This window comes from Coregonus lavaretus (assembly GCF_964263955.1).
Source record: "Coregonus lavaretus genome assembly, chromosome: 36".
In the NCBI taxonomy this organism is placed as follows: domain Eukaryota; kingdom Metazoa; phylum Chordata; class Actinopteri; order Salmoniformes; family Salmonidae; genus Coregonus; species Coregonus lavaretus.
The window spans coordinates 1,267,963-1,282,176 of NC_140023.1; the positions used below are offsets into that span (position 1 = coordinate 1,267,963).

Consider the following 14,214-nt stretch of genomic DNA (forward strand, 5'->3'; position numbering starts at 1 on the left):
AGATTTGTCAGAGGTGACATAGTGGACACTCAGGCCTTGCTCTGTCCCCAATGCTGCTACCAATATCCTTCAGCAACTTTCTGATGACTGGGTAGCTGTGGCATCTAGGGTTAGATAAAGAAATGATAGTGAGTGGTAGTTTTAGGTTTCAACCAAACCTAGGTAATAATAAAACACATAAGAACCAAATACCATCAACTTGACCATGGTAGTCCCCAGCTCATACTGTTGGTTGGTTGTTGTGTTGTGTCCCCTCAGCAGACATGATCCTCTACTAATCCCTGGGAATGAGCAGATCGAGAACATGGACATGAACATGAAGCAGTATGACTCCACAGGAATGTTCCACTGGTGTCCGTCTAAAGAGATTGAGAAGGTCATCCTGGTGAGTAGTCATCTACGTCTCCCTGTAGGGTTGTCATGACACCAGTATTGTAGGGTTGTCATGACACCAGTATTGTAGGGTTGTCATGACACCAGTATTACCACACTCAGAAGTAGCATGGCAAGCAAACAAAGCATGAAGCAGATTTTATTTCTTGAGGAAAACAGCCATATGTTGTCCCACAGAGTTACATTTGTTTATTTTCCAAGCTATAGCACAGAACATTTGACATAAAGCTGATTTTTTAGGAGTTTATTCTGCTTCGTGTTTTCATATAGTATAGTAGTATTTTGATACTGGTACCATGACAACCCTCCTGTAGAGTTAACTGAGTTGAACCATGGTTATTAACATCCAGTGCAGGGATACAGTACCTATCCATCAACAGATATGGTAGGTGTTGTTCTACAGTACGTGTGACTCCAAAGGTGATTTTCAGTTTGATGATACACACACGTACACATGGATTTTGTATTGTAGATATGTGATAGTTGAGTAGTGGCCTGAGGGCACACACTTAATGTGTTGTGAAAAGTGTTATGAAATGTAATGTTATGTAATATTTGTAATTGTATGTAACTGCCTTAATGTTGCTGGACCCCAGGAAGAGTAGCTGTTGCCATGGCAGCAGCTAAGGGGAATCCTTAATAAATGCAAAAGATACTAGACTTTTCCCAATCATGTTCATACTGTTTTTAGCTCTGTAGGATGATAAATATTATTATGGAGTTGGCCATTAGTATTAGCACTGATTGGGCTGAGAATTAAGTATTGTTGAGGTACGGTAGGCTCTAAAGAAACAGTTTCCCTCACATAGCAGTAACAACCACATACTAATAATGTATATCCACATTTCTCTCAATGCCTCTGTTGTTCCAAGGTGAGTCTACTGTTTTCTATGTACTGGGTCATAGTATAAAACCTCCACAAGCATGGCTTTGAAAAGCAGTTTTATACACCTTACTCCTTAACCATTTAGAGTATCAACTGCATTGAGCTGTGCAGTGTTCACCTTGAGCCTAACACCTCAAAGGGTGGGACTGCAGGGTTTCTCATCAGCACTCTGCCTTTCTCTGTTTTCTGACAGTGATGTGTTTGTCCCCTCCTTTATTTTCTTTATTTTCTTTCTTTCTTACTTTCTTTCTTTCTTTCTTTCTTTCTTTCTTTCTTTCTTTCTTTCTTTCTTTCTTTCTTTCTTTCTTTCTTTCTTTCTTTCTTTCTTTCTTTCTTTCTTTCTTTCTTTCTTTCTTTCTTTCTTTCTTTCTTTCTTTCTTTCTTTCTTTCTTTCTTTCTTTCTTTCTTTCTTTCTTTCTTTCTTTCTTTCTTTCTTTCTTTCTTTCTTTCTTTCTTTCTCGCCCTATTATTCTTTCTCTCTCTCTCTCTCTCTGTCTCCATGTTTCTCACCACTCTCTCCCTCCTCTCTCCCCTCTCTCTCTCTCTCTCCATGCTCAGACTCGGAGTGAGGCATCCATGACGGTGTTGAGCGGCCATGTAGTGGTCTGTATATTTGGAGATGTCACGTCCGCTCTAGTGGGGCTGCGAAACTTGGTGATGCCTTTGAGAGCCAGCAACTTCCACTATCACGAACTGAAACCCATAGTGTTTGTGGGCTCGCTGGAGTACCTGAGGAGAGAGTGGGAAACCCTACACAACTTCCCCAAGGTCTCCATACTACCTGTGAGTACCGCTGTAATACCTACCGTTACGGCCAAAGTTATACAACGACAACATCATGCACTTACAATACAACACAATACAATACAATACCATATCATACCATCCGTACTATCTGTGAGTAGACCAGTGTAACAACGCTCCAGGATTTAATACCAAACCCAGCTGTACAACACATCTGATCCGGAAAAGTACACATTGTTGTTATTTTGAGACAGTTTACTTCTATTTTCTTATCTCAGTTGACTTATGAGCTCTCTTCCCTTTATTGCCTCACCCTGTCTGAACGGAAACAATGTAAGGTGAAGGGTCAAATGACTGAAAGCAGTAGTAAAGCAGTAATAGAAGTATCGCTTTAGTTAGTGATATAGTGGATTTATTTGTGATTAGTTGTGGTTGTTGTTGGTGGTGTTGTGGCTGTTCCTGTCAATTCCACAACTGGTTCCTGAATTCAATCTTCCATTCACAGCAGTGACAAATGCTGCCTATTCATATGAAGTTAAAATGTGCTGCAGCTTCTCTTCCCTGTGAAACTCTGGCATGGCTGCCTTCTTTAGAGCTTGTTAACGCTGGCTTGACTAAGTAGCAGAGAGCCCTAAGAAACCAGGGCTGTTAGCCTTCAGCGTCCACTACCCTTTAGATTAGTCCACGTCTCTGATTCCCCAGTGCCCAGTTAGATCAGCTGAATGTCACCGCTGCAAAACTGCAATACTTGTTATCTAATCTCCCAAAGCTCCCCTCACTTAGTCTGTAATTTGTTTCCTCCTCTCTCTCTCTGTCTGTGTCTTTTCTTCACCACGCCTGAAGGGTACGCCATTAAGTCGTGCAGATTTAAGGGCTGTCAACATCAACCTCTGCGACATGTGCGTGATACTGTCGGCCAATCAGAACAATATCGATGACGCCTCGCTGCAGGATAAGGAATGCATTCTGGCGTCGCTCAATATAAAGTCTATGCAGTTTGACGACAGCATCGGGCTCTTGCAGGCAAACTCCCAAGGTAAGGACTGACTGGCCTACAAGATACTAGACTGTTCTGCACTGTACTGTTCTGGCTGCGGGGGCTTGATGCATTCAGAAAAACAGATAAGCCTCATGTCCCATCCAGTCTCATCATATTTAAGCAGCCAATCACCAGACAGCCTTCTTCAGCTGTTCTTTATGACATTCCATCCTGGATCTCCTCCATTCATCTACTAATCAGTTGCTCCAGGATCCCGCTGTGTTTATTTTGGCCATATTTGCGGGCAGAAATGCTTGATTTTGCTGTGGCAATTCTGACATTTTGTATGGCAATTTGCAATTATGTTGTCCAGTTTGTCACGAAAATTGCGCTGACGGGTGGAAAAGTTTGTTGACGCGTGGCTTGACTGAACCATTTTAGGTGGTAAAAGTGATTTTGTAAAAAAAAACTGTGACAGTAAAAACCTGGAAGGACTGAATCTTAAGCATAGATAGACCAACCAACATCAGAAAACATGCCAAGCACTTCCCCATGGTTTAGGAGAAGTTCAATGCAGTTATTTCTTCTGGTCTGAGTGAGTGATGTGCTGGCTCAGCTCCACAATGAGTAGACTGAATCTGAGGTCCCTGTTCCCCATGGGAACAGTATTCACAGACATTATATCCTCTGTCATAATGGTTGATGGATGAATCCTATTGTTATCAATGATTATGTCTTACATCATCTTTACACACACACACACACACACACACACACACACACACACACACACACACACACACACACACACACACACACACACACACACAACTAATAAAACTTGAAACACACACACACACAGGGGTACTATTTAATAGTGTATTGCTTTGTGGATTCCTTCCTCCCAGAGAATCTATTCAGATGTGGGGTGGGAAATGTAAAGCAAGAAGGTGCACATTAAGGAGATGTATCGCTGGGGAGACGTTCACATGGCGGCGGTCTACGGTACGATGTAGTCTGTAGATCGCAGAGCTAAGTTGTGCCTGGGGCCTGAGAGGGGTGGAGGTGCGGGATCCGTAGCACACACACACACACACACACACACACACACACACACACACACACACACACACCCTTGCATTTTCTTCTCTATGGTATGGGAGCCATAAAACAACGTTTTGTGAGAAAATCTATTCCTCTCTTGTTTGTAAGTTCTAGAAGTCTAGAAGATGTTTTTCCAAATGCAGTCAAACCATTATAGTGAATCCACTTATACAGTATATACTATGTGACTGATAGTCAATGATCTGTGTAGAACTCTCCCGTTTTCTCCATTTAACTTTGTCGCTTGCAGCCCAACTGATTTTTACACGTGGCCCTCTCGGTTTGAAAAACGTCCCTGTATCTATTGTCAGAGTACTTTCACAGTTAGATACTGTATACTGGACTACTGGACTACTCTGATAGTGTAAGAATAATTATTTTTAGAGGCAATATCCAAAACCCAGTTGTCACTCTCTAGAGATATAAATGTCATATTGTATAGATATAAACAAAATGAAGCATGCTCTGAGTGAGCTTCCAGTCTCTGACTGCTACAGACTGTCAAACCTCGCCTATTCCCAGTTTCAGTAACTGGCATAACAAGGGTGTGGATTTTTCAGTTCAGCCTCTAGTTTGTGATGAATGCAGAACTGGTGTGTCCTCTGTAGTGAGGAGGGTGAAATGATCCTTGCCAGAAAATGACAACCCCCCCCACCCCGAAAACTTTGTGACCTGAATATATTCCCATCATGCATTATGTTTTGTCACTGCTGTACTGTAAAACTATGAGGTGGGGTTTTGCTTTAGTCAGCACTAAATGATGGATGTCACAATACAGGTCATGCATTATGCAGCTAGCATTACTGATTTAAGGTGTTTACTTGTCACTTTGAGGAAATGCAAAAATGTGAATTCATGCCCTTGTCACTCGCCGCTTTTGTATTTCATGGTCGGGAATTGCACCGCTATTTTCCCGATAAAAGGTTTTCAGGATCCACTTCGCCAATTTTATGGTAACAACATGAAGCACATATAACATTTATGGAAGGCAGGCAGGTTGATGGAAAGATGTGAATGCTAAATATGTATCTCAGCTGACCCCTAAAAGCACAATATCTACACTACCGGTCCAAAGTTTTACATTGTAGAATAATAGTGAAGACATAAAAACTATGAAATAACACATATGGAATCATGTAGTAACCAAAAATGTAGTCAAAATATATTTAGCCACCCTTTGCTTTGATGACAGCTTTGCACACTCTTGGCATTCTCTCAACCAGCTTCATGAGGTAGTCACCTGGAATGCATTTCAATTAACAGGTGTGCCTTCTTAAAAGTAAATTTGTGGAATTTCTTTCCTTCTTACAGTTGTGTTGTGACAAGGTAGCCCTATTTGGTAAAAGACCAAGTCCATATTATGGCAAGAACAGCTCAAATAAGCAAAGAGAAACGACAATCCGTCATTACTTTAAGACAACTTTCAAGAACTTTTAAAGTTTCTTCAAGTGCAGTCACAAAAACCATCAAGCGCTATGATGGAACTGGCTCTCATGAGGACCGCCACAGGAATGGAATACCCAGAGTTACCTCAGCCTGCAGAGGATAAGTTCATTAGAGTTACCAGCCTCAGAAATTTTAGCCCAAATAAATGCTTCACAAAGTTCAAGTAACAGACACATCTCAACATCAACTGTTCAGAGAAGACTGTGTGAATCAGGCCTTCAGGGTCGAATTGCTGCAAAGAACCCACCAGTAAAGGACACCAGTAAGAAGAAGAGACTTGCTTGTGCCAAGAAACATGCGCAATGGACATTAGACCAGTGGAAATGTGTCCTTTGGTCTGGAGTCCAAATTTGAGATTTTTGGTTCCAACTGCCGTGTCTTTGTGAGACGCGGTGTGGGTGAACGGATGATCTCTGCATGTGTATTTCCCACCGTATAGCATGGAGGAGGTGGTGTTATGGTGTGGGGGTGCTTTGCTGGTGACACTGTCTGTGATTTATTTAGAATTCAAGGCACACTCAACCAGCATGGCTACCACAGCATTCTGCAGCGATACGCCATCCCATCTGGTTTGGGCTTAGTGGGACTATCATTTATTTTTCAACAGGACAATGACCCAACACACCTCCAGGCTGTGTAAGGGGTATTTGGCCAAGAAGGAGAGTGATGGAGTGCTGCATCAGATGACCTGGCCTCCACAATCCCCCGACCTCAACCAAATTGAGATGGTTTGGGATGAGTCGGACTACGGAGTGAAGGAAAAGCAGCCAACAAGTGCTCAGCATATGTGGGAACTCCTTCAAGACTGTTGGAAAAGCATTCCAGGTGAAGCTGGTTGAAGAATGCCAAGAGTGTGCAAAGCTGTCATCAAGGCAAAGGGTGGCTATTTGAAGAATCTAAAATCTAAAATATATTTTGATTTGTTTAACACTTTTTTGGTTACTACGTGATTCCATATGTCTTCACTATTATTCTACAATGTAGAAAATAGTAAAAATAAAGAAAAACCCTTGAATGAGTAGGTATTCTAAAACATTTTACCGGTAGTGTACATTGACATTTTCAGGAAGCACCTGCTTCATTTTCCCCTCCGTCCCCCTCTTCACATCTTTTCATTCTCAGTAAGCCCAGCAGCTTTTACTGAATAGTGTAGTGTTACTAACTTATGGTGACGTGACAAACATAAACTGTGCATTACATGCTCAGATCAACTTATAGTGTTCTCATTTTAATGTTTTATTGTTGTTTTCAATTATAGTTTACACTTTTTTCTCTTCTCAAAATGACTTGTAACCTTTTCAATCACCGAACCTGTGGTATATGAGAACCTGAGGTATATGATGTGTGAAATGATATTAATGTGAGATCAATGTAATATTAATGTGAGATCAGTGTGGTATTATTGTGTGATCAGTGTGGTATTAATGTGAGATCAGTGTGGTATTAATGTGAGATCAGTGTGATATTAATGTGAGATCAGTGTGAGATTAATGTGAGATCAGTGTGGTATTAATGTGTGATCAGTGTGATATTAATGTGAGATCAGTGTGATATTAATGTGAGATCAGTGTGGTATTAATGTGAGATCAGTGTGATATTAATGTGTGATCAGTGTGGTATTAATGTGTGATCAGTGTGATATTAATGTGAGATCAGTGTGGTATTCATGTGAAATCAGTGTGGTATTAATGTGAGATCAGTGTGGTATTAATATGTGATCAGTGTGATATTAATGTGAGATCAGTGTGCTATTAATGTGTGATCAGTGTGGTGTCAATGTGAGATCAGTGTGGTATTAATGTGAGATCAGTGTGATATTGTGTGTAGCTCTCTGTGCTGTAATATTTATATATCATGGTCTTGTCTCAATCTTTATTGTTGTGTCTGTGTGCTGTAGGTTTCAATAATATATCTCATGGTTTTGTGTGTATATCTTTCTGTGTGATTTCAGTACTTGTTTTATGTGGATCTCTCAGTGTCTGTACGTTTCAATGGTTTTGTGTGTATCTCTCAGTGTCTGTACGTTTCAATGGTTTTGTGTGTATCTCTGTGTCTGTACGTTTCAATGGTTTTGTGTGTATCTCTGTGTCTGTACGTTTTAAATGGTTTTGTGTGTATCTCTGTGTCTGTACGTTTTAAATGGTTTTGTGTGTATCTCTCAGTGTCTGTACGTTTCAATGGTTTTGTGTGTCTTTCTTTTTGTGCTCTGTGTAGGTTTCACGCCTCCTGGAATGGACCGGTCATCTCCAGACAGCAGTCCAGTACATGGTTTAGCACGCCAGGCCTCCGTCACCACCGGCGCCAACATCCCAATCATCACTGAACTAGGTGAGACACACATGCAACTGACCAACTGACCGTCAACTTACCATTCACTAATGATAGCGGGTAAAACAGGTCCATAGGATGTCATCATGATGTAATTTCAACCACTTTCTGGTTGTTGTGATGTTATTTAAATCAGTTTTGCCTGTTGGGAAAATACTGTGACATTATACACAGTTTGGTCAACTGACTTAGAGATTTAGAATCTTCAGGACCGCCATGTTGGCTCTAACAGTTCGGTGGACATTCTTTTGCATTCTGGTTAGAATGGAGGTTTGAATGTTGTTGTTGTGGAACGTTTGGTGCAAAAGTGGAGGGTAGTTGGCAAAACTCTTAATTTTCTATGGCTTTGATGGCTAATTCTAGCGATATGTTGATGACAACGATTAGCGACTTTGGCCTGAGATTTGTATGGTTGTACATGCAAAACCGAGCATTTGTGGTCATTTCAAATGTCCCTCTCTTTGTGGAAGTTCTAGCCGAGATGTCTATTTACGAAGTCAGAACACTCACTTTTCCTATGTACCATTAGTCCATTAACTGCCTGATGGAGAGAGCGAGAGGGAGGGAGAGAGTAAAATAGAGGAAAATGAGAGTGAGAGGGAGCTAAAAAAGTGCCACGGTTGAAAATGAGTCCATTTAATAATAACAATGGTGCTGGCTATATTCTCTAGTATTCCCTGTGGTCCAGGGGACTCATGAAAGTTTCACATCTCTGAGGGCTTCTAAGTGACCAGAGACCAGGGTCGCTATAGCCACTCCATCCCCTCTGACTAAAGCACTAGAGACCCACCACTCTATCCCCTCTGACTAAAGCACTAGAGACCCTCCACTCTATCCCCTCTGACTAAAGCACTAGAGACCCTCCACTCTATCCCCTCTGACTAAAGCACTAGAGACCCTCCACTCTATCCCCTCTGACTAAAGCACTAGAGACCCTCCACTCTATCCCCTCTGACTAAAGCACTAGAGACCCTCCACTCTATCCCCTCTGACTAAAGCACTAGAGACCCTCCACTCTATCCCCTCTGACTAAAGCACTAGAGACCCTCCACTCTATCCCCTCTGACTAAAGCACTAGAGACCCTCCACTCTATCCCCTCTGACTAAAGCACTAGAGACCCTCCACTCTATCCCCTCTGACTAAAGCACTAGAGACCCACCACTCTATCCCCTCTGACTAAAGCACTAGATACCCTCCACTCTATCCCCTCTGACTAAAGCACTAGAGACCCACCACTCTATCTCCTCTGACTAAAGCACTAGAGACCCTCCACTCTATCCCCTCTGACTAAAGCACTAGAGACCCTCCACTCTATCCCCTCTGACTAAAGCACTAGAGACCCTCCACTCTATCCCCTCTGACTAAAGCACTAGAGACCCTCCACTCTATCCCCTCTGACTAAAGCACTAGATACCCTCCACTCTATCCCCTCTGACTAAAGCACTAGAGACCCTCCACTCTATCCCCTCTGACTAAAGCACTAGAGACCCTCCACTCTATCTCCTCTGACTAAAGCACTAGAGACCCTCCACTCTATCCCCTCTGACTAAAGCACTAGAGACCCTCCACTCTATCCCCTCTGACTAAAGCACTAGAGACCCTCCACTCTATCCCCTCTGACTAAAGCACTAGAGACCCTCCACTCTATCCCCTCTGACTAAAGCACTAGAGACCCTCCACTCTATCCCCTCTGACTAAAGCACTAGAGACCCTCCACTCTGTCTCTATCTCTCCCCTCTGACCCAATTAGAAAGCAGAGAGGCATGGGATAGACGGAGACACAGATAGAGACAGAGACAGGGAGAGACACCGGGACAGGAAGCTGCATGCCTCTCTCTCTGTTTATGTTTTTGAGTACTACATATGTAATCAACAAAACTAGTTTAGCTGTTTGTTTTTGTCTTGCTGTATTTGGTTGGATTTCAATTAATTCCACAGCTACTCTAAATCAGTATCCTTGATTTAATATCATTTAAACTATGCTTGATTTAGAATAATTTCCCCTGCAGATTTTGTCAGGACATGGCTATTATGTAGATAGTACTAGCATCACTAACATTGTCCTCCTCCTCCCTGGGAGAAGAGAGGGAGTAAAGCAGGGAACATCAGTCTCTGTGGAACTATACACTAATTGTAGTGTCTATGTTGTCAGTCTACTTTACATCGCCATAGTCGAGATGAAAGTCAAATGGAAAATGTCACGTAAAGTCGGTTTATGTATAGAATATTGTATATCTCTACCCCCTTTGTCTTAAAAGCTGTACACATTGGCAGTTAATGTTTTAGTGGTATGGTTCAGTCACATCTGTCCCTCTGTACTTTAATCCCTTGTGCTGTAGTTGCATGTTGTCATGGCTACCTTTACATACAGTAGCTTCAGTCTGTCTAATCCTGATGAGTGGTCTCAGACTGCTTTTCTTTTTCACTTCTCTTTGAAGCTGTTCCAATAACGACCCTATCTCTCCCCCCTCTGCTCTCCACACTGTCTTACCGTCGTTAGCTAAACCTGGCAAAATACTGCCTTTGGTTTCATTCAGTCAGGAAAAAAAACTTGGAATCAACATACAAATGATAACTGAGCTGGGTAAGCCAGGCCTTTGTCCTCTGCTCGCTGCCGTCCGATCTATCTGTCTATCTGTCTATCTGTCTATCTGTCTATCTGTCTATCTGTCTGTCTGTCTGTCTGTCTGTCTGTCTGTCTGTCTGTCTGTCTGTCTGTCTGTCTGTCTCTCACACACTCTCTCTCACACTCTCACCGTCTCTCACATTTTCTCTCACACTCTCTCTCTCTCATACTCTCTCACACCTCTTTATCACCACTCTCTCACACTCTCTCTCACCTCTCTTTCACCCTAACTCACACTTTCTCTCAACTCTCTCTCACACACTCTCTCACACTCTCTCACCTCTCTCTTACCTCTCTCTCACACCTCTTTATCACCACTCTCTCACCTCTATTTCACCCTATCTCACACTTTCTCTCACACTTTCTCTCACCTATCTCTCACACTTGCTCTCATCTCTCTCACTCTTTCTCTCACATATCTCTCACCTCTCTCTCACACTCTCTCTCACAACTCTCTCTCACACTCTCTCTCACCTCTCTCTCACATCTCTCACACTCTCTCACACTCTCTCTCACACACTCTCTCTCACACTCTCTCACACCCTCTCTCACATCTTTCTCACCTCTTTATCACCTATCTCTCACTCTCTCATCTCTCACCCTCTCTCACACTTTCTCTCACGCTCTCTCACTCTCTCTCACACTCTCTCTCACCATTCTCTCACTCTCTCTCACACACTCTCTCACACTCTCTCACCTCTCTCACCTATCTCACACTCTCTCACACTCTCTCACCTTTCTCTCACACTCTCTCTCACCTCCTTCTCACCTCTTTCTCTTCTCTCTCACACTTTCTCTCACCTCTCTCACCTCTCTCACCACTTTCTCTCACACTCTCTCTCACCTCTCTCACCTATCTCTCACACTCTCTCACCTATCTCTCACTCTCTCACCTCTCTCTCACACTCTCTCACACTCCTTCTCTCACATTCTCTCTCACACTCTCTCACCTCTTTCTCACCTCTTTATCACCTATCTCTCACTCTCTCACCTCTCTCTCACCCTCTCTCACACTTTCTCTCACACTCTCACCTCTCTCTCTCACACTCTCTCTCACCATTCTCTCACTCTCTCTCACACTCTCTCACACTCTCACCTCTCTCTTTCTTTTTCTCTCTCTAACTCCCTCCCATTCTCTCTCCCTCTCTCTCTCCTTTCTTCATCCGCTTGTCTTGATCTATCAGGCTACAGCCGAGGCACTCGCTGGCTGCTCCCATGGCTTCACTTTGAACACATTTAGATTTTTTGTTCTCTGTTTCTGGTTGAACATTTACTGTCTTGTTTTGGCCTTTTTTTTATTTAATGATTTTTTTCCGTGGTGTTTTTATTTTTTTCCTTGCATTTCGTTTGTCAAAGCATCGCTCTTGCACTTTGATCATTGCTCGGTCTGTCCTTGTGGCTGTTTTCATATCACACCCACCACCCCGAACCCCAGCCTCTACACCCTTCCCTCTACACCCCACCAACCCCCGGTTCAGTCTCTTTGGCCTGGGCCTGTTTGCATCATCAGCCTGCTTGTCTGGTTGACTGACATGTCTGTTCCTCCGCAGCACAGAGGATTCCTGGGAAGAAATCTGATTTTTTTTAAATAAACTTAAAACTACAACTCAAACCTTTAAGCTGTTTAGATGTTTTTTGTTTTTTGTTTCCTCCAGACCTAAAGCCTTCATGTTGAAGGGGTCAAAGAAAGGCTTGTGTTGTGTGAAACACTCTTCAAATACAGTTGGATCTCAGCCTCTTGTCCACTGGCACTAGCAAACGAATCCTCACATCTGAGGATGTTCTACTAGGGAAAGTTGTCTTTACAAATGGTTTTAAAGAAGTTTGTTTTTAGATTGTTTCATCGTGATCTTTTCCTCTGGTTAGCAGTATTCTATACAGAAAAAATACAGTGAGGGAAAAAAGTATTTGATCCCCTGCTGATTTTGTACATTTGCCCACTGACAAAGAAATGATCAGTCTATAATGTTAATGGTAGGTTTATTTGAACAGTGAGAGACAGAATAACAACAAAAGAATCCAGAAAAAACGCATGTCAAAAATGTTATAAATTGATTTGCATTTTAATGAGGGAAATAACTATTTGACACCCTCTCAATCAGAAAGATTTCTGGCTCCCAGGTGTCTTTTATACAGGTAACGAGCTGAGATTAGGAGCACACTCTTAAAGGGAGTGCTCCTAATCTCAGTTTGTTACCTGTATAAAAGACACCTGTCCACAGAAGCAATCAATCAATCAGATTCCAAACTCTCCACCATGGCCAAGACCAAAGAGCTCTCCAAGGATGTCAGGGACAAGATTGTAGACCTACACAAGGCTGGAATGGGCTACAAGACCATCGCCAAGCAGCTTGGTGAGAAGGTGACAACAATTGGTGCGATTATTCGCAAATGGAAGAAACACAAAATAACTGTCAATCTCCCTCGGCCTGGGGCTCCATGCAAGATCTCACCTCGTGGAGTTGCAATGATCATGAGAACGGTGAGGAATCAGCCTAGAACTACACGGGAGGATCTTGTCAATGATCTCAAGGCAGCTGGGACCATAGACTCCAAGAAAACAATTGGTAACACACTACGCCGTGAAGGACTGAAATCCTGCAGCGCCCGCAAGGTCCCCCTGCTCAAGAAAGCACATATACAGGCCCGTCTGAAGTTTGCCACAACATCTGAATGATTCAGAGGAGAACTGGGTGAAAGTGTTGTGGTCAGATGAGACCAAAATCGAGCTCTTTGGCATCAACTCAACTCGCCGTGTTTGGAGGAGGTGGAATGCTGCCTATGACCCCAAGAACACCCTCCCCACCATCAAACATGGAGGTGGAAACATTATGCTTTGGGGGTGTTTTTCTGCTAAGGGGACAGGACAACTTCACCGCATCAAAGGGATGATGGACGGGGCCATGTACCGTCAAATCTTGGGTGAGAACCTCCTTCCCTCAGCCAGGGCATTGAAAATGGGTCGTGGATGGATATTCCAGCATGACAATGACCCAAAACACACGGTCAAGGCAACAAAGGAGTGGCTCAAGAAGAAGCACATTAAGGTCCTGGAGTGGCCTAGCCAGTCTCCAGACCTTAATCCCATAGAAAATCTGTAGAGGGAGCTGAAGGTTCGAGTTGCCAAACATCAGCCTCGAAACCTTAATGACTTAGAGAAGATCTGCAAAGAGAAGTGGGACAAAATCCCTTCTGAGATGTGTGCAAACCTGGTGGCCAACTACAAGAAACGTCTGACCTCTGTGATTGCCAACAAGGGTTTTGCCACCAAGTACTAAGTCATGTTTTGCAGAGGGGTCAAATACTTATTTCCCTCATTAAAATGCAAATCAATTCATAACATTTTTGACATGCGTTTTTCTGGATTTTTTGGTTGTTATTCTGTCTCTCACTGTTCAAATAAACCTACCATTAAAATTATAGACTGATAATTTCTTTGTCAGTGGGCAAACGTACAAAATCAGCAGGGGATCAAATACTTTTTTCCCTCACTGTAGATTTTTCAACCCTAACCCTTTTCAGAATGTAGTATTGCTTCGAACTTTAAAAGCAGGCTGTGGCTATGTGAATTTACCCCACAGCTCTATATATATTATTATTGATTTATATAATAATTTGACTTTCAGGAAAAGGTAAATACCTTAATATCTCAATAGGTAACGATGTGACCGCACATGTTCTTATCTGAGATATCAACGAAGCTCCAG

The 14,214-nt window shown here is 42.7% G+C and overlaps 1 protein-coding gene across 1 annotated transcript in view; it reads left to right on the forward strand.

Annotated features, from left to right (window-relative positions):
- The window catches only part of LOC311110501 (calcium-activated potassium channel subunit alpha-1a-like), a gene marked incomplete at its 5' end in the record, with an annotated part of 307,325 nt that overhangs the window by 280,336 nt on the left and 12,775 nt on the right, over window positions 1-14,214 (forward strand). The window contains 5 exons of the mRNA XM_084153022.1: window positions 259-385; window positions 1,838-2,062; window positions 2,867-3,059; window positions 7,767-7,880; window positions 8,351-8,376. Coding sequence (XP_084009148.1) covers window positions 259-385; window positions 1,838-2,062; window positions 2,867-3,059; window positions 7,767-7,880; window positions 8,351-8,376 — 685 coding nt within the window. The remainder of the gene's footprint in view (window positions 1-258; window positions 386-1,837; window positions 2,063-2,866; window positions 3,060-7,766; window positions 7,881-8,350; window positions 8,377-14,214) is intronic.